We start from the raw sequence: 20,745 nt of genomic DNA, 5'->3' as shown, positions 1-20,745 counted from the left end.
TTGATAGTATTACTACTTTGAGGGGTGCGTATTTAACTTCTAAAAAGATGAAATCTATTTCAATATATTTAAATACTTAATAAACTCTCATATACATCTTGGAAATAAGCAGAGGACAAGGGGGATCATGCTGTCCTTCCATGCACACACACACACACACACACACACACACACACACACACACACACACACACACACACACACACACACACACACACACACACAGGGACACACAGACATACATGTACACACACACACACACACACGCACACACACACAAACTGGGGCCCACAGAATGATGATTCACTATCCTATAAAAAAATCTCTCATTACACCGTTTTTCTCCTAAGACAAGGCCCACAGCCCCAATGTGTTAAGAAATGTATTCATCTGGCAAGGGAAGGGAGAGGTAATGAGATACTCACTGATGCGCTCAGGTACCCTCCTCTTCCCTCCTCCTCCGTTTCCTTGTGATAGTGAAATGTATAAAATGGCGCAAACAGTTTCATAGGTTTTTCCAGTTACCAAGCCTCCAATCCCTCTCAAGTCCTCATACCCTGCAAGACAAACACAAGCTGTCCCTCACCCCTGGGACTTCCACAACACACTAGCAAACTGAAAGTGTCAACTAAGTAAGCTTTACATCGAAGAAAATCACAAACAAATCCATCGCATTTACCCTCCTCTCTTCCGTTCACCAAAACGAAGTGAACTTCTTGCCGAGGCCAGAAATAGCTGTGTAAAAGAGATAGATGGGGAAGGGGGGGGAATGAAAATAATGAAAGAATAATGTTTAAGACAGTAAGATAGCACATTAGTACATTTCACAGAATATTATGTAGTAGGTGTGTACAGTACATCTTATAAAGGATCAATGTTTGTATTATATTCAATCACTAAGAAAGAACATCGACTAAGGACGAACACACAGCGGTGTAAAGTACTTAAGCAAAAATACTTCAAAGTACTACTTAAGTAGTTTTTGTTCACTATTTATATTTTGACAACTTTTACTTTTATTTCAATACATTCCTATAGGACATAATGTACTTATTACTCCATACATTTTCCCTGACACCGAAAAGTACTTGTTACATTTTGAATGCTTATCAGGACAGGAAAATGCTCCAATTCACACACTTATCAAAAGAACATCCCTGGTCATCCCTACTGCCTCTGATCTGGCGGACTCACTAAACACACATGCTTCGTTTGTAAATTATATCTGATTGTTGGAGTGTGCCCCCGGCTATACGTAAATAAATCAACAAGAAAATGGTGGCGTCTGATTTGCTTGATATAAGGAATTTTAAATAATTTAAACTTTTACTTTTGATACTTAAGTATATTTTAGCAATAACATTTACTTTTGATACTTAAAGTACACTACCGGTCAACATACTTTAAACACCTACTTATTCAATGGTTTTTCTTTATTTGTACTATTTTCTACATTGTAGAATAATAGTGAAGACATCAAAACTATGAAATAACACATATGGAAGCATGTAGTAACCAAAAAAGTGTTAAACAAATCAAAATACAGCGGCAAGAAAGAGTATGTGAACCCTTTGGACTTACCTGCATTTTTGCATAAATTGGTCATCAAATTTGATCTGATCGTCATTTAAGTTACAACAATAGACAAACATGGTGTGCTTAAACTAATAACACACAAATTATTGTATATTTATTGTCTACATTGAATACAGAATTTAAAGATTCACAGTGTTGGTTGGAAAACAGTATGTGAACCCCCTAGGTCAATGACTTCTCCAAAAGCTAATTGGAGTCCGGAGTCAGCTAAGCTGGAGTCCAATCAATGAGACACGATTGGAGATGTTGGTTAGAGCTGCCTCGCCCTATAAAAAACACTCACAAAATGTTTGTTTGCTATTCACAAGAAGCATTGCCTGATGTGAACCATGCCTCTAACAAAAGAGATCTCAGATCTAAGAACTGTTGACTTGCAAAAAGCTGGAAAGGGTTACAAAATTATCTCTAAAAGCCTTGATGTTCATCAGTCCACAGTAACACAAATTGTCTATAAATGGAGAAAGTTCAGCACTGTTGCTATTCTCCCTAGGAGTGGCCGTCCTGCAAAGATGACTGCAAGAGCACAGCGCAGAATGCTCAATGAGGTTAAGAGGAATCCTAGAGTGTCAGCTAAAGACTAACAGAAATCTCTGGAACATGCTAACTTCTCTGCTGATGAGTCTACGATATATAAAACACTAAACAAGAATGGTGTTCATGGGAGGACACCACGGAAGAAGCCACTGCTGTCCAATAACAACATTGCTGCACGTCTGAAGTTTGCAAAAGTGCACCTGGATGTTCCACAGCGCTACTGGCAAAATATTCTGTGAATAGATGAAACTACAGTTGAGTTGTTTGGAAGGAAGACACAACACCATGTGTGGAGAAAAACAGGCACACCACAGCACACCAACATCAAAACCTCAACCCAACTGTAAAGTATGGTGGAGGAAGCATCATGGTTTGGGGCTGCTTTGCTGCCTCACGGCCTGGACAGCTTGCTATCATCGACAGAAAAATGAATTTCCAAGTTTATCAAGACATTCTGCAGGAGAATGTTAGGCTATCTGTCCACCAATTGAAGCTCAAATGAAGTTGGGTGATGCAACAGGACATCGACCCAAAACACAAAAGTAAATCAACAACAGAATGGCATCAACAGAAGAAAATACGCTTTCTGGAGTGGCCCAGTCAGAGTCCAGACATCCCATGAATATTACTGAACTGAAACAGTTTTGTAAAGAGGAATGGTCCAAAATTCCTCCTGACTGTTGTGCAGGTCTGATCCGCAACTACAGAAAACGTTATTGCTGCCAAAAGAGGGTCAACGAGTTATTAAATCCAAGGGTTCACATACTTTTCCCACCCTGCACTGTGAATGTTTACACGGTGTGTTCAATAAAGAAATGAAAACATAGAATTGTTTGTGTATTATTAGTTTAAGCAGACTGTGTTTGTCTATTGTTGTGGCCTAGATGAATATCAGATCAAATGTTATGACCAATTTATATATGAAGAAATCCAGGTATTTCCGAAGGGTTCACATACTTTTTCTTGCCACTGTATATTTTGTATTTGAGATTCTTCAAATAGCTACCCATTGCCATGACAGCTTTGCACATTCCTGGCATTCTCTCAACCAGGTATACAGAAGATAGCCCTATTTGGTAAAATACCAAGTCCATATTATGGTAAGAACAGCTTAAATAAGCAAAGAGAAACAACAATCCATCATTACTTTAAGACATGAAAGTTAGTCAATGCGGAAAATATCATGAACTTTGAAAAACTATCAAGCGCTATGATGAACTGGCTCTCATGGGGATAAGTTCATTAGAGTTACTAGCCTCAGAAATTACAGCCCAAATAAATGCTTCACAGAGTTCAAGTAACAGACACATCTCAACATCAACTGTTCAGAAGAGACTTTGTGAATCAGGCCTTCATGGTTAAATTGCTGCAAAGAAACCACTACTAAAGGACACCAATAATAAGAAGAGACTTGCTTGGGCCAAGAAACACAAGCAATGGACATTAGACCGGTGCCAATGTGTCCTCTGGTCTGGAGTCCAAATTAGAGAATTTTGGTTCCAACCACTGTGTTTTTGTGAGACGTGGTGTGGGTGAACAGATGATCTCCGCATGTGTATTTCCCACCGTAAAGCATGGAGGAGGAGGTGTTATGGTGTGGGGGTGCTTTGTTGGTGACACTGTCTGTGATTTATTTAGAATTCAAGGCACACTTAACCAGCATGGCTACCACAGCATTCTGCAGTGATACGCCATGCCATATGGTTTGGGCTTAGAGGGACTATCATTTATTTTTCAACAGGACAATGACCCAACACAGCTCCAGGCTGTGATGGTTCTGCATCAAATGACCTGCCCTCCAAAACCCCCCGACCTCAACCAACTTGAAATGGTTTGGGATGAGTCGGACCGAAGATTGATGGAAAAGCAGCGAACAAGCGTTACGCATATGTGGGAACTCCTTCAAGACTGTCGGAAAAGTATTCCAGGTGAAGCTGGTTGAGAGAATGCCAAGAGTGTACAAAGCTGTCATCAAGGCAAAGGGTGGAATCTGAAATATTACATATTTTTGATTTGTTCAACACGTTTTTGGTTACTAAATGATTCCATATGTGTTATTTAATAGTTTTGATGTCTTCACTATTATTCAAGAAAATAGTAACAATAAAGAAAAAGGTGTTCTAAAACTTTTGACCAGTAGTGTATATTTAAAACCAAATACTTTTACTCAAGTAGTATTATACTGGATGACCTGCACTTATACTTGAATCATTTTCTTTACTTTTACTTAAGTATGACAATTTTGTATACTTTTTCCACCACTGAACACACACACACCATACAGAATTTGTTCAACTGTAATTCCTTCCACATCAGACTCTTGTTGTGTCCCAAATTGTACCCTATTCCCTCTATAGTGCACTACATTTGACCAGGGCCCATAGGCCTCTGGCTAAAAGGAGTGCACTGTATGGGAATACGGTGCCATTTGAGATGCACCCAGTGTTTTTGTGTCGGTTTTCCAGTATTCAGGCACTCAGGGCCTTACCATCACCCAGTTTCCCTGCCTGCTCGGCAGCCCCTCCCGCCCCTCCCAGGATATTGGTGAGAACGTTTCCCCCGTCCGCTGGAGGCTGGCCTGCCGCTGCACTGCCGATCCCACCTATCCCTCCAGGCCTGCTACCTATCCCTCCAGGAGGTGCTGCTTTAGAGCCTGCAGTGGAACAAGAATAGCACTGTCAGATGGTATTTTTATTTATTACATTTTTATTTAACTAGACATGTCAGTTAAGAACAAATTCAGATTTGACAATGATGGCCTTCCCCAGTCAAACCCACCCCTAACCCGGACGACGCTGTGCCAATTGTGCGCCACCCTATGGGACTCCTGATCACGGCCAGTTGAGGTACAGCCTGGGATTGAACCAGGGACTGTAGTGACGCCTCTAGCACATAGATGCAGTGCCTTAGACCGCTGCGCCACTCGGGGGCCCAAGTATGTCGGGGGCTTGTCATTCTGTGTTTGGGTAGTATGTCCTTCTGTTTCTGGGTAGTATGTCCTTCTGTGTGTGGGTAGGTTGTCATTCTGTGTTTGGGTAGTATCTAATTCTGTGTTTGGATAATATGTCATTCTGTGTTTGGGTAGTATGTCATTCTGTGTTTGGGTACTATGTCCTTCTGTGTTTGGGTAGTATGTCCTTCTGTGTTTGGGTAGTATGTCCTTCTGTGTTTGGGTAGTATGTCCTTCTGTGTTTGGGTAGTATGTCCTTCTATGTTTGGGTAGTATGTCCTTCTATGTTTGGGTAGTATGTCCTTCTGTGTTTGGGTAGCATGTCATTCTGTGTTTGGGTAGTATGTCATTCTGTGTTTGGGAATTATGTAATGTGACTATAGGGGAGATGTCAGTCTCACCAATGCCTGTGAGGGGGGGTGTGACTGTCTTGGGAGGCTGTGCTGCTGCTGCCCCTCCAATCGCTGCTGCAGGTTTCACCCCCCCAATGGCTGCTGCAGGTGTAGCAGGGGTCGCCTGTCACAGAACAGAAAGAGAGGGGAACAAAATCATTACTGTCTAACTGTTCACCAAGAGGTAGAAAGTAAGATGGCATACATTTTCACATGACATTCAATGGATATTAAAATACCAACCCCATCTAAGATGTACTTACGACTGTGGTTGGTGACTGGCCTGTGGCGGGTCCAGCTGGCTGCCGGCCTTGTGCCGGAGTCTGGACAGGTTTATCCTGGTGCTGTGCCGCTCCTGGTCCTGCCCCTGGTCCTGTACCTGGTCCTGTCCCTGGTCCTGTTCCTGGTCCTGCCATGGGACCTGGCCCTGCGGTCCCTGGATTGGCCTGAGGCCCACCAGCAGTGGTCTGAGGAAGCTGGCTCTGCTGCAGGGGCTGCTGCTGCTGGGTGCGTTGCTGCTGCTGGCCAGGCTGCTGGGCTGGCTGTCCCCCGTCTGGCCCCTGGGACCCAGGCTGTCTGCCTGACTGGGACTGCCCACTGGAACGCTGCCCCTGCTGCTGGGGCCCCCCTGGACCACCCTGGGGTTGCTGCCCCTGGCCCTGCTTGGCCCCTGCAGAGGGCACCCCCTCCTGTCTCCTGGAAGACGAGCCCGGCGGCCTCTGACCCCTGCCCCCGGTGCTCTCGCGGTGGTGTCCAGAGGCCGGATCACGGGAGGAGTAGTCCCCAGAGTCCCGGTAGCCCTCCCGGGAGGAACGGGGTTCCGAGCCTCCCCTCTTCTGGGTGGAGGAGGATCCACGGCCCTCAGAGCGGGCGGATGGGTCTTTGGGGTGTGTTCTGGAGGAGCGGCTGGACGACCGGGGCTCCTCGCCAGAGTGGCGAGAAGATGAGTGCCTCCCCGAACTGCCGCCGCTACTGCCATGGTAACCACGGTGGTCACGGGATGATGAGGTGGACGAGGGGTGGCGAGGTTGGTTGTTGTACTCATCCTGAGGCCACAGGTCCTGCTCCTCGGGGGGCTCGTCGTAGTCATGGTAGGTGTGCTTCACGTTGGTGCCGGTCTGTTGTCTACCTGTGGAGATGTGGCCTGCACTCCCGTGGTGTCTGGAGCGGTTGGCGCGAGCCTCCCTCGGCTTCTCAAACCAGTCCGTCTCCTCCTGACCCAGATGATAGGCTTTTTGGACAACAAAGATTATCATCAGTCAGTTTCCTTTTGTTTTGTGATGTGAAGAGAGGAGAAGAAGAGAGACATGCAGACTGAACTGAAGCAATGCGGAAGACAGACAAAAAGACGGGCCCAAAGTCTCAAAAACATGCAAAGTCTTTCAGAGTCAAACAAAAAACAGCAAAAACATGTAAAATCACAAAACTCAAAAAATGTTTTCAGCATGCAAAAACAGAAAAAGATATACGAAACATAGGCATATGCGGTTTATGCATTGGGCACAACATGCACGTCTTTTCAAACAGTCACATAATAGAAGGAGCCGTCGTGCTGCTCTGAAGACCACACATGGCATACAGACTCTTTCCAGCAGACAGAGAGACAGAGGAGGTCAGGCAGTTAGTGGCATTCAGCACCAGTTACCTTCGCTGTCCGACACAGCTGCGTGCATGTCGTCTACAAGGTATGAGTCATCTGGTTTGTATACGTGGCTCCTGGGCAGGTCCTTCATGTGGTGATCCTGGACGTCCGGCAGGGAGTGGCTGGAGCCATACTGGTTCCTCACGTCATGGGGATCCCCTGGTACCCCAGTGCCGCCTCGTCCGATCCCCACAGGCTTCCCCACGGGGCTGAGGGGGCTCTCCTCCTCTGAGTTCCGTCCACCACGGTTGCCTCTCTGAGACCGCTCCAAGGCGTCCCTCTCGTAGGACTTGCTCCTGTAGCCTGAGGAGTCCCTGGAGGAGATCTTGTCCATGCCGTAGCCTGTAGACCGGGATCTCCCCGAGCCGTACATCCGGTCCTCCTCTTCCAGGGCTTCCCGGCTTCCCGGCTGGCCGCCATAGTACTTCTGCTGGTCGTAGCCGCTCTTCTTCATCCCGGACCGGGACACCACGGTGCAGCTGCCGCCGGTAGAGGTGGTCATGGTGTAAGAGGCCAGGTCAGACTCCACGTCCCGCGCCTCCTCGATGGGGGAGAACTTTGAGATCTTCTGCTCCATGCCTTGCTTCCTGTGCTTGCTGCGCTTACCGGAGGAGACCACAGCAGGGGCCAGGTTCTTGGATGGGTGTTTTTGGGGCCCTGGGCCCCCTGGACGTGTTGTGCTGGGGTGTTTATTATAGTCGTCATAGTAATAAGAAGATCCCCCAGTAGTGCTGGTCCGGGGGTCCACAGCACCCTGCTGGTGGTAGCCCGTGGTGCCTGCGGGCATGTACGGGTCCACAGGCTCATTGCCGTAGCCAGTCTGGCGCACGGGGCCGTTCTCACCGTAACGTCCTCCTATTGGATGGCCAAGAGCATCAACAGCAGGGCCCGTGTTCTCTTTGGTCAGCTCGCTGATGTCGTCAATCATGACGTAGTTCCTGGGGATATTCTGCTCCAGGTTGGAAGTGTAGAGGCCCTCTGCAGCATAGGCTGATGTGGGGCTGTCCACGCCGTGGGTCAGCACAGGTTCCGGGGGGCGGTACTGCCCGTAGGCGTTGGGCATGGTGTTAGAGGCATAGACTGAGCCAAAGCAGGTGTCTGGAGCTGATGTGGCCACCGAGACGGCAGGGTTACTGATCACCTCGTAGTTGGTGGGCAGCTTCTGTTCCAGGTCGGCCAGGGAGGTCTGACGAGGCCTCTGGTGGACAGTAAGGATCTCAGCCTGGGGCTGATAGGACATCCCCTGGCCGGGATAGGGGCTCTGGCCTGGGTAGGGGAGGTGTTGGCCTGGGATAGAGGGGTTGGGAGGCTGGAAACCCTGGTGGCTATGCTGCTGCATGCCCAGGTCTGTATGGTAGGAAGGCTGGCCATAGCCCCCGTGGGCTGGGTAGCCTGGCTGGGTCTGGTAACCTGGGCCTTGGGGTGGGTGTGGCTGGAAGGTGCCTGGCTGGGGCTGGCCAGCTGTTGGGTACTGAGGGGGCTGGAACCCGATCTGTTGGTAAGCAGCGGTTGGCTGCTGTGTGGGCGTGGGCTGGCTCTGTGCGTACTGATAGGCCATGTAGGAGGAGGTGGGCGGGTACTGGGAGGCCGGGCCGAGGTCGTTGGTGAACTGGCTCAGAGGCGCCGTACTAGGCCTCGTCAGCAGACCGTTACCATCGAATGTCCCCGTGGCCGCAACCATCCTCAGGTTGTTAAGCTCGGTGTCCGACATGTAGTCACGGGCGTCGCCCATGCAGCGCATGTAGGCCAGCTCCCTCCTCTCCCTCTCCTTCACCAGGGTCTCCTTGCGCTGATGGATGCCCAGTTCCAGGTACCGCAGCTTGGCGTCAATCTCCTTCTCCTCCTCCTCCAACTCCTGCTGCTGCTTGCGGAGCTTGGTAGACTCCTGCTCCACGGCCTTCAGCTCGCTCAGCAGGCCAGCCTTAGTGACTCCCTGGGCAGGCCTTGGCAGCACCCTCTGGGGCTGCATCCCCGGGGGGCTGCTGTACATGTGGGACATGGCTGGGGTGACGATGGGGAGAGGGCTTTCTTCTGGAGGAGGGCTAGGCAGGGTCCTCTTCACCTTTCTCATCAGCGAGTTCTGCTGCTGCTGCAGGGTGGCCATCTGGAGCTAGAGAAAGAGAAGCACCATTAGGACGACACGCACATAACAATGAACAGAATGCCTGCATGGAAATCAGACTAATTGCACTAAAGTGCTTATGTGACGATTACAGTCCAGTCTCCCTCTTCTACTCATTGTAAAAAAAATTATAGCTTAATTCAGAAAAATGTCAATTTCATAGAATAGCTTAGCATCAATTTAAGGTAAAATGTATAATTATGTTTCAAATTAGTATGGGTCCATTAAAAAACACTTCCATCATAAATATATGAGCAAAAATAATAACCAAGAGCAAGTTTCTTATTAAAACAGAACTCTGCAAAAGATGAGTGCTACAATGGGAAGAGACCGTGAAGAATAATGTCCACGTGAGAGAGAATAGACAACCTGGGAGCGATTCTCAGCATAAATAATTCATATTCTTATTTTCAGAGCCTTATAAAATTCCAATCGTAACATAGTCATCCACCTTTTCCTTACTTGTCTCAAAACCAAATGGCAACAACAACAAACTAAGAGCAATAATACATTTTTGTTCACAGTAAAGAAAAAAACACTCAAACATGGCAAGATTCCTTCTTTCTACTTACAGTTTAGGAGTTGTGTAGACCCATGGTGAATTGAATAAGTATCCGTGAGAATCCCATTTTTACAAATGTTGATGAATGGCCAGCACAAATAAAACAAGAAAATATATGTAAAAATCTCCTTATGATTTCTATGTGTGCCTGTTCCTCTGACAGCCTTCGCACTGAGTGCAGAAGGATCTGACTTTACTTTGACCAGCTGCTAACATGCCGGAAGACAGCAGGGCTGTAGCAGGATGCCTTCACATTGTGTCTCCCCTTGGCATGTCTAAGGGCTTTGCCAGATATAGCGGGGATAGCATGATGGAGAAAAAGAGGGATGGGGTTGGAGGGTGTGTGTGTGTGTGTGTGTGTGTGTGTGTGTGTGTGTGTGTGTGTGTGTGTGTGTGTGTGTGTGTGTGTGTGTGTGTGTGTGTGTGTGTGTGTGTGTGTGTGTGTGTGTGTGTGTGTGTGTGTGTGTGTGTGTGTGTGAAAGCAAGAGAAGGCAAAGTAGAAAAAAGAAAATGATATCAGGGAAAACTATGGAGTGAGAAACAGAGATGATGGTATAATGGAGTAAAGGGGAAGCTTGCTTGGTGCCTGGCATGGACAGCTGCTCTCCTGAGAACATTCTGTCACGTCCTTTGATGCCAAACCCTGTGTGATGCATATGTGCTCTCACACAAGACTCTAGTCTATTCAGTATCACTCTGTTCAGTATTGTGTTGTCTACTCTCTATGCTCTCAACTGTATATAGCACAGTTATAATAAAAAAAACATTGTTTGAGAACAAATGCTTGTTCTCTTCAAAATAATGAATGTATGTATTTATTTTCCTAGCAGGTCATTATGATTTACAGTGTCTTAACCCTGTTAGTCCCAAGTAATTTTGCAAATGCATTTTTGCAACACACGAAAATACCTCTAGTTCTGGCTCAGAATGTTTGTTTCTCAATTTTCTTTTTCTACATAATCTCTATATTTTAGAGAAGACAGGACACACACCAGTTGCTACTAAAAGTTACATCTAGGTCTAAACATGAGTTTACCCAGCAAACAGGGGGTGTGCTAAGAACATTAGGCGGGACCATATGAGCATGTTCAGTACAGGTCCCAGTTTGGTCACAGTATGATGTTATAATAAGGTATTTTGATGGTCATTAGGGAACGTTGGGAAAATGTTCCTATTTGGTTCTGATAGGATGTTACCCATGGGACATTCAATGACCACAAGGGGACGTTTCATGATGGTCCCAAATTAGCGTTCTCTGGGGGACCTTTGTCTACTTCCCTGTTAGTTACCAGGACGTCATTGAGGACCATGTTAGGACTTTTGTAAGATGAACCCGGGTATGTAGTGACGCCTCTAGCACTGCTCTTAAAAAGGTGTGCCATGGCTATAAAAAATATATATATTCTGAATCAGGGCAGGATAGATGTAAAGTCTGCTTTCAACTCACACTCTCAAACACATCGATCCCCTGAACGCAGCTCACTCTCCAGATCCCAATCACCTGAATTCTGATCACCTGTTCACGCACCTGTATGTTATTATCACACACTATTTAGTTCAGTTCTTTGCACCCCATCATTGTGAGCTATGGTTTTCCAGGAATTTAATCCTCCTGTGTATGATTGTTTTTGCCTGCCTCACTAATGGCGCCTTTTGCCTATTCCCTGCCAATAACCTAGCCAGTTTTCCTGTTATTAACCTATTGCCTGATCTCCCGGACGACAATACTAGCATTTCCCTGCCTGTACTGTTGCCTTTTTGGACCCCCTGTGTATGACTTTCTGCCTGCCCCTGGACCCAGCTACCTGCCTCCTTCTGTGGTCCTTTACAAATAAACACCTGCTGCGCCCTGCGCTTGAAACCAGCTCTCTGTCTACCATCGTGTTCAATACAATACAGAAAAATAAATAAATAAACAATTCTGCCCCCCCAAAAAAGCTGTGGTCAATTAACCATTTCTTTGTGGATTTTGATGTTTGCTTGGGGTTATTGTCTTGCTGGAAGATTGATTTGTGGCCAAGTATCAGGCTCCTTCAGATATACTAGAAAAAAACATATTGTATGTTATTCAAATTGTTTGCATATTTAAGTATACATTAGTATAGTTGTAATATATTGAAATATACTTTTTTTTTGCTTGGAAAGTGAGATTAAAAATAGAGGTTGACGCAGTGCATTGTTTTGCGTCCGCTCAAGTAGGCTTACTACTTTCCTTTGATATTTCTTTTGCAAAAGTGATAACACATGATCCCTCTGGAGAGACACAAGCAAAAACCCGTCACAGAAATGTTGCAGCAGCCTAGTCTACACCTAAATATTAGAGATCTGACATGCTGTATGGGATGAAAATGAGACGATTATTCCGTCTGATCAACTGTAGGCTACTAATAATCAAATCAAAATCGTATCGCATTTGTCACATACAAATGGTTAGCAGATGTTAATGCGAGTGTAGCGAAATGCTTGTGCTTCTAGTTCCGACAGTGAAGTAACATCTAACAAGTAATCTGACAATTCCCCAACAACTACCTAATACACACAAATCTAAAGGGGTGAATGAGAATATGTGCATGTAAGTGTATGGATCAGCAATGTCCTAACGGCATAAGCAAAGTGCAATAGATGGTATAAAATACAGTATATACATGTGATATGAGTAATGTAAGATATGTAAACATTATTAAAGTGGCATTATTTAGAGTGCATTGTATAAAGTGACTAGTAATCCATTTATTAAAGTGGCCAGTGATTTGGTCTAAATGTAGACAGAAGCATCTCTGAGTTAGTGATTGCTGTTTATCAGTCTGATGGACTTGAGATAGAAGCTGTTTATCAGTCTCTCAGTCCCAGGTTTGGTGCACCTGTACTGACCTCGCCTTCTAGGTGGTAGTGGTGTGAACAGGCAGTGGCTTGGGTGGTTGATGTCCTTGATGATCTTTTTGGCCTTCCTGTGACATCGGGTGCTGTAGGTGTCATGGAGGGCAGGTAGTTTGCCCCCGGTGCTGCGTTATGCAGACCGCACCACCCTCTGGAGAGCCTTGCAATTGAGGGAGGTGCAGTTGCCACACCAGGCGGTGATACAGCCCGACAGGATGCGCTCAATTGTGCATCTGTAAAGGTTTGTCAGGATTTTGGATGACAAGACAAATTTCTTAAGCCTCCTGAGGTTGAAGAGGCGCTGTTGCGCCTTCTTCACCACACTGTCTGTGTGAGTGGACTATTTCAGTTTGTCTGTGATGTGTACGCCGAGGAACTTAAAACTTTCCACCTTCTCCACTGCTGTCCCTTCGATGTGGATAGGGGGGCGCTCCTTCTGCTGTTTCCTGAACTACACGATCATCTCCTTTGTTTTATTGATGTTGAGTGAAAGGTTGTTTTCCTGACACCACATTCCGAGTGCCCTCACCACCTCCCTGTAGGCTGTCTCGTCATTGTTGGTAATCAAGCCCACTACTGTTGTGTCGTCTGCAAACTTGATGATTGAGTTGGAGTCATCTATGGCCATGCAGTTGTGGGTGAACAGGGAGAACAGGAGGGGGATGAACACACGCCCTTGTGGGGCCCCAGTGTTGAGGGTAAGCAAAGTGGAGATGATGTTTCCTACCTTCACCACCTGGGGGCGGTCTGTCAGAAAGTCCAGGACCTCCAGCTTGAGACCTAGGGCCTCCAGCTTGATGATGAACTTGGAGGGTACTATGGTGATGGATGCTGAGCTGTAGTCAATTAACATCATTCTTACATAGGTATTAATTTTGTCCAGGGATAAGGCAGTGTGCAGTGTGATGGCGATTGCGTCGTCTGTGGACCCTGTTGGGGTGGTATGTAAACTGAAGTGGGTCTAGGGTGGCCGGTAAGGTGGAGGTGATATGATCCTTGACTTGTCTCTCAAAGCACTTCATGATGAAAGAAGTGAGTGCTACGGGGCGGTAGTTATTTCGTTCAGTTATCTTTACCTTCTTGGGTACAGAAACAATGGTAGCCATCTTGAAAAATAAAAAAATATAAAATATATCCCATTTAGCAGACGCTTTTGTCCAAAGCGACTTACAAGTCAGCTGGGGCCACTACTTTTACATATGGGTGGTCCCAGCGGGAATCGAACCCACGACGCTTGGCGTTGCAAGCGCCATCTTGAAGCATGTGGGGACAACAGACTAGGATAGAGAGTGATTGAATATGTCCGTAAACACTCCAGCCAGTGTTGGGGATTAATCAGAATAGTTGGGTAACATAGATAAGATGTTTTATTTTCATTATATGCTTGTGAGTTACTTCTCATTTAGAATGTATCTTGTTGTACTATAGTGGTGGCCAGATAATTCATTTATAGACACTGAATTGATCTGAGAGTCACAGGGTTGTGATGGAGCTCGTAATAATTAAAGATGGACTTTATGATAACTCTGACTTGTGTGGTGGTTTGGTCTCATGATTTGGTAAATACAGGAAATTTCCACTACACCAGCTGGTCTGCACATGCTTAGAGGACGCGGCTAGGGATGCCGTCTGGGCCAGCAGCCACGGAGAAGGAGATGGGGGCAGTCCTTGTTAGCGGGCCACGACGGTGGCACTGTATTATCCGCAAAGAGGGCAAAGGGGGTGTTTAGGTTGTCTGGAAGCGTGACGTCGGTGTCCGTGACATGGCCGGATTTATTTTTTGTAGTCCATGATTTCCTGTAGACCTTGCCACATACGTCTCATGTCTGAGCCGTTGAAATGCAACTCCACCTTGTCCCTGTACTGGCATTAATAAGGTGACCAAATAAGTATTTGGTCACCTACAAACAAGCAAGATTTCTGGCTCTCACAGACCTGTAACTTCTTCTTTAAGAGGCTCCTCTGTCCTCCACTCGTTACCTGTATTAATGGCACCTGTTTGAACTTGTTATCAGTATAAAAGACACCTGTCCACAACCTCAAACAGTCACACTCCAAACTCCACTACAGCCAAGACCAAAGAGCTGTCAAAGGACACCAGAAACAAAATTGTAGACTTGCACCAGGCTGGGAAGACTGAAACTGCAATAGGTAAGCAGCTTGGTTTGAAGAAATCAACTATGGGAGCAATTATTAGGAAATGGAAGACATACAAGACCACTGAAAATCTCCCTCGATCTGGGGCTCCACGCTAGATCTCACCCCATGGGGTCAAAATGATCACAAGAACGGTGAGCAAAAATACCAGAACCACACGGGGGGGGGACCTCGTGAATGACGTGCAGAGAGCTGGGACCAAAGTAACAAAGCCTACCATCAGTAACACACTACGCTGCCACGGACTCAAATCCTGCAGTGCCAGACGTGTCCCCCTGCTTAAGCCAGTACATGTCCAGGCCCATCTGAAGTTTGCTCGAGAGCATTTGGATGATCCAGAAGAAGATTGGGAGAATGTCATATGGTCAGATGAAACCAAAATATAACTTTTTGGTAAAATCTCAACCCGTCGTGTTTGGAGGACAAAGAATGCTGAGTTGCATCCAAAGAACACCATACCTACTGTGAAGCATGGGGGTGGAAACATCATGCTTTGGGGCTGTTTTTCTGCAAAGGGACCAGGACGACTGATCCGTGTAAAGGAAAGAATGAATGGGGCCATGTATTGTGAGAGTTTGAGTGAAAACCTCCTTCCATCAGCAAGGGCATTGAAGATGAAACATGGCTGGGTCTTTCAGCATGACAATGATTCCAAACACACCGTCCGGGCAACGAAGGAGTGGCTTCGTAAGAAGCATTTCAAGCATTTCAATAGAAAATCTTTGGAGGGAGTTGAATGTCCGTGTTGCCCAGTAACAGCCCCAAAACATCACTGCTCTAGAGGAGATCTGCATGGAGGAATGGGCCAAAATACCAGCGACAGTGTGTGAAAACCTTGTGAAGACTTACAGAAAACGTTTGACCTCTGTCATTGCCAACAAAGGGTATATAACAAAGTATTGAGATAAACGTTTGTTATTGACCAAATACTTATTTTCCACCATAATTTGCAAATAAATTCATTAAAAATCCTACAATGTGATTTTCTGGATTCCCTCATTTTGTCTGTCATAGTTGAAGTGTACCTATGATGAAAATTACAGGCCTTTCTCATCTTTTTCAGTAGGAGAACTTGCACAATTGGTGGCTGACCAAACTGACATCATATTCATTAAGTACCAACGCATATTTTCAACTGGTTCTATTACCAAAATATGGTTCCTTTCCCTCCACTTGTTTGATGTTCCCAGCCTCTCTGTTTAACAAAGGCAATTCAAGAGACCCCCTGTAGAGTCAAGAGAGAGGGAAGGGAGAAAGGTATTCATGGGGGGGTCATAAACCTTACCCACAGGCCAATGTCATGACAACTGCATAGTTTCCTAAGAACTCGAAGTCGGAAGTTTACATACACCTTAGCCAATTACATTTAAACGCTGTTTTTCACAATTCATAACATTTAATCCTAGTAAAAATGCCCTGTCTTAGGTCAGATAGGGTCACCACTTTATTTAAAAAAATGTGAAATGTCAGAATAATAGTAGAGAGAATTATTTACTTCAGCTTTTATTTCTTTCATCACATTCCCAGTGGGTCAGACGTTTTAATACATTCAATTAGTATTTGGTACTTAAAATTGTTTAACTTGGGTCAAACATTTTGGGTAGGCTTCCACAACTTCCCAGAATAAGTTGGGTGAATTTTGGCCCATTCCTCCTGACAGAGCTGGTGTAACTGAGTCAGGTTTGTAGGCCTCCTTGCTCACACACACTTCAATATATCCACATACTGTTTCCATCGACATAGTTTTCCATCCACATAGTTTTCCTCCCTCATGATGCCATCTATTTTGTGACGTGCACCAGTCCCTCCTGCAGCAAAGCACTTCCACAACATGATGCTGCCACCCCAGTGCTTCACTGTTGGGATGGAGTTCTTCGGCTTGCAAGTCTCCCCCTTTTTCCTCCAAACATAACGATGGCCATTATGGCCAAACAGTCATATTTTTGTTTCATCAGACCAGAGGACATTTCCCAAAAAGTACAATCTTCGTTCCCATGTGCAGTTGCAAACCGTAGTCTGGCTTTTTATGGCGGTTTTGGAGCAGTGGCTTCTTCCTTGCTGAGTGGCCTTTCAGGTAATGTCGATATAGGACTTGTTTTACTGTGGATATAGATACTTTTGTACTTGTTTCCTCCAGCATCTTCACAAGGTCCTTTGCTATTGTTCTGGGATTGATTCGCACCAAAGTACATTCATCTCTAGGAGACAGAACATGTCTCCTTCCTGAGCTCTATGACAGCTGCGTATTCCCATGGGGTTTATACTTGCATGCTATTGTTTGTACAGATGAACGTGGTACCTTCAGGGGTTTGGAAATTGCTCCGAAGGATGAACCAGACTTGTGGAGGTCTACAATTTATTTTTCTGAGGTCTTGGCTGACTTATTTAGATTTTCCCATGATATCAAGCAAAGAAGCACTGAGTTTGAAGCTAGGCCTTGAAATACATCCACAGGTACACCTCCAATTGACTTAAATTATGTCAATTAACCTATCAGAAGCTTCTAAAGCCATTACATAATTTTCTGGAATTTTCCAAGCTGTTTAAAGGCAGTCAACTTAGTATATGTAAACTTCTGACCCACTGGAATTGTTATACCAGTGAATTAAAAGTGAAATAACCTGTCTGTAAACAATTGTTGGAAAAATGACTTGTGTCATGCACAAAGTAGATGTCCAAACCGACTTGCCAAAACTGTAGTTTGTTAATTAACAAGAAATTTGTAGAGTGGTTGAAAAACGAGTTTTAATGACTTCAACTGTATATATATATATATATATATACAGTTGAAGTCATTCAAACTCAGTGCCTCTGAGTTTTGAACAGAAGTGTATATATGCATATATATATACAGTATATATACACTTCCGTTCAAAAGTTTGGGGTCACTTAGAAATGTCCTTGTTTTTGAAAGAAAATTACATTTTTTGTCCATTAAAATAACATCAAATTGATCAGAAATACAGGATAGACATTGTCAATGTTGTAAATTACTATTGTTGATGGAAAAGGCTGATTTTGAATGGAATATCTACATAGGTGTACAGAGGCCCATTATCAGCAATCATCACTCTTGTGTTCCAATGTCACGTTGTGTTAGCTTATCGAAGTTTATGATTTTAAAAGGCTAATTGATCATTAGAAAACCCTTTTGTAATTATGTTTGCACAGCTGAAAACTGGTGTCCTTATTAAATAAGCAATAAAACTGTCCTTCTTTAGACTAGTTGAATATCTGGAGCATCAGCAATTGTGGGTTTGATTACAGGCTCAAAATGGCCAGGAACAAAGGACTTTCTTCTGAAACTCGTCAATCTATTCTTGTTCTGAGAAATGAAGGCTATTCCATGCGAGAAATTGCCAAGAAACTTGAGATCTCGTACAACGCTGTGTACTACTCCCTTCACAGAACAGAGCAAATGAACCAGAATAGAAAGAGGAGTGGGAGGCCCCGGTTCTCAACTGAGCAAGAGGACAAGTACATTAGAGTGTCTAGTCTGAGAAATAGACACCTCACAGGTTCTCAACTGCAGCTTCATTACATAGTACGCACAAAACACCAATCTCATTGTCAACAGTGAAGAGGCAACTCCGGGAAGCTGGCCTTCTAGGCAGAGTTCCTCTGCTGTGTCTGTGTTCTTTTTCCCCATCTTAATGTTTTATTTCTATTGACCAGTCTGAGATATGGCTTTTTCACTGTTGACGTTGAGACTGGTGTTTTGCGGTTACTATTTAATGAAGCTGCCAGTTGAGAACTTGTGAGGAATCTCTCCTGACGTGAACTGAAGCCACGTCTCATGCCACTGGCACATTGAATGTTTCCTCTCCAAGCACTGTGATTATACCTGTCAATTTTCTGTCATTACCGTATGTAGTCAATCAGAGACACATACACAATCACATTATTACACATCAATGATTTTACTCCTTGATTGTATTAACTCATTCTTATCTCTTTTTTTCTAACTGTGTAGTCTATTGTGTAATAGTTTTTTGTCCTCCCAGTCAAATTCTGTCCTGCCCTCAGCAGAAGTTGAGCTGTTCTCCAACACCATTCATCCATAATGACCCTGTCCTGCACTGAAGTCAAGACTCTGAACACCTCAACTCATGCCTCATACCCTCATTCAATCACTGCTGCGATCCCTTCCCAACATTGTTAGTATTCATCTTATTCCCCATTCCCCATAATATCATACTATAAATGTCTCTGAGCAAGGCAATTAACCCCCAACAACTGCTTCCCGGGTGGCCAATGGATGTCGATTAGGGCAGCCCCCCCAGTACCTTTCTGATTCAGAGGGGCTAAGTTAAATGCAAAGGAAACATTTTTGTTAAATGCATTCAGTTGTGCAACTGACTAGTTATCCCCCTTTCCCTTTCCCAGTACATTGTACAGCAAGCAGTTTAACAGTTAATACCTTCACATACCTTCACTTATTCCAAATGTTGCTGTGTTACAGCCTGAATTCAAAATTGATTAAATATATTATTGTCCTCGTCCATTTACACACAATACCCCATAATGACAAAGTGCAAACATGTTTCAATACATTTAAGCAATTATATTGAAAATTAAAAATATAAATCTCTAACTTCAATAAATATTCACACCCGAGTCAATACATGTTAGTGTAACGGATGTTCGCGCCCGGGTATGGGCGAGGGGACAGTTTAAAATTATACTGTTATATTAGAATCAGCTTTGGCAGTGATTTCAGCTTTGAATCTTAATTGATAAGTCCCTAAGATTTTTGCACACCTGGATTGTACAAATTTTGCACATTATTATTTTAATTCTTCAAGCTCTGTCAAGTTGGTTATTGAACATTGCTAGACAGACATTTTCAAGTCTTGCCATAGATTTTCAAGTCATTTTAAGTGAAAACTGTAACTAGGCCACTCAGGAACATTCAATGTCGTCTTGGTAAGCAACTCCAGTGCATATTTAGCCTTGTGTTTTAGGTTATTGTCCTACTGAAAAGTGAGTTTGTCTCCCAGTGTCTGTTGGAAAGCAGACTGAGCCAGGTTTTCCGCTGGGAATTTGCCTGCACTTAGTTCTATACCCATAACATGATGCAGCCAACACCATGCTTGAAAATATGAAGAGTGGTACCTATTGATGTGTTGTGTTGGATTTCTTTACTACATTTTTTGCAGTTATGCAGTTCAAATCAAATAAAACGTTATTCCTCACATGTGGCGAATACAACAGGTGTAGACTTTACAGTGAAATGCTTACTTATGAGCCCCTAACCAACAATGCAGTTTAAAAAATATGGATAAGAATAAGAGATAAAAGTAACAAGTAATTAAAGAGCAGCAGAAAAAATAACAATGGTGAGACTATATACAAGGGGGTACTGGTACAGAGTCAATGTGCGGGGGGCGCCGTTTAGTTGAGGTAATATGTACATGTAGGTAGAGTTATTGAAGTGACTATGCATAGATGATAACAACAGAGAGTAGCAGCGGTGTAAAGTGGGGGGGGGCAATGCAAATAGTCTGGGTAGCCATTTGATTAGGTGTTCAGGTACCGCTTGCCATGCGGTAGCAGAGAGAACATTCTATGACTATGGATGGCTGGAGGCTTTGACAAATTTTAGGGCCTTCCTCCGACACTGCCTGGTATAGAGGTCCTGGATGGCAGGAAGCTTGGCCCCAGTGATGTACTGGGCCGTTCACACTACCCTCTGTAGTACCTTGCGGTCGGAGGCCGAGCAGTTGCCATACCAGGCAGTGAAGTAACCAGTCTGGATGCTCTCGATGGTGCAGCTGTAGAACATTTTGAGGATCTGAGGACCCATGCCAAATCTTTTCAGCCTCCTATGGGGGAATAGGTTTTGTCGTGCCCTCTTCCAGACTGTCTTGGTGTGCTTGGACCATGTTAGTTTGTTGGTGATGTGGACACCAA

At 44.7% G+C, this 20,745-nt stretch overlaps 1 protein-coding gene across 1 annotated transcript in view; it reads right to left on the bottom strand.

Moving 5' to 3' along the window:
• Positions 1 to 20,745, bottom strand: part of bsnb (bassoon (presynaptic cytomatrix protein) b) — a 115,194-nt gene that overhangs the window by 7,306 nt on the left and 87,143 nt on the right. The window contains exons 6-11 of the mRNA XM_064965702.1: positions 7,118 to 9,224; positions 5,736 to 6,703; positions 5,482 to 5,596; positions 4,619 to 4,783; positions 680 to 735; positions 426 to 557 (exon numbers count right to left, since the gene is read on the bottom strand). Of these exons, the coding sequence (XP_064821774.1) occupies positions 695 to 735; positions 4,619 to 4,783; positions 5,482 to 5,596; positions 5,736 to 6,703; positions 7,118 to 9,224 (3,396 nt within the window). The 3' untranslated portion in view covers positions 426 to 557; positions 680 to 694. The remainder of the gene's footprint in view (positions 1 to 425; positions 558 to 679; positions 736 to 4,618; positions 4,784 to 5,481; positions 5,597 to 5,735; positions 6,704 to 7,117; positions 9,225 to 20,745) is intronic.

This window comes from Oncorhynchus masou, chromosome 5, assembly GCF_036934945.1.
Source record: "Oncorhynchus masou masou isolate Uvic2021 chromosome 5, UVic_Omas_1.1, whole genome shotgun sequence".
Taxonomy (NCBI): Eukaryota; Metazoa; Chordata; class Actinopteri; order Salmoniformes; family Salmonidae; genus Oncorhynchus; species Oncorhynchus masou.
This window is presented reverse-complemented; position numbering and strand designations above follow the sequence as displayed.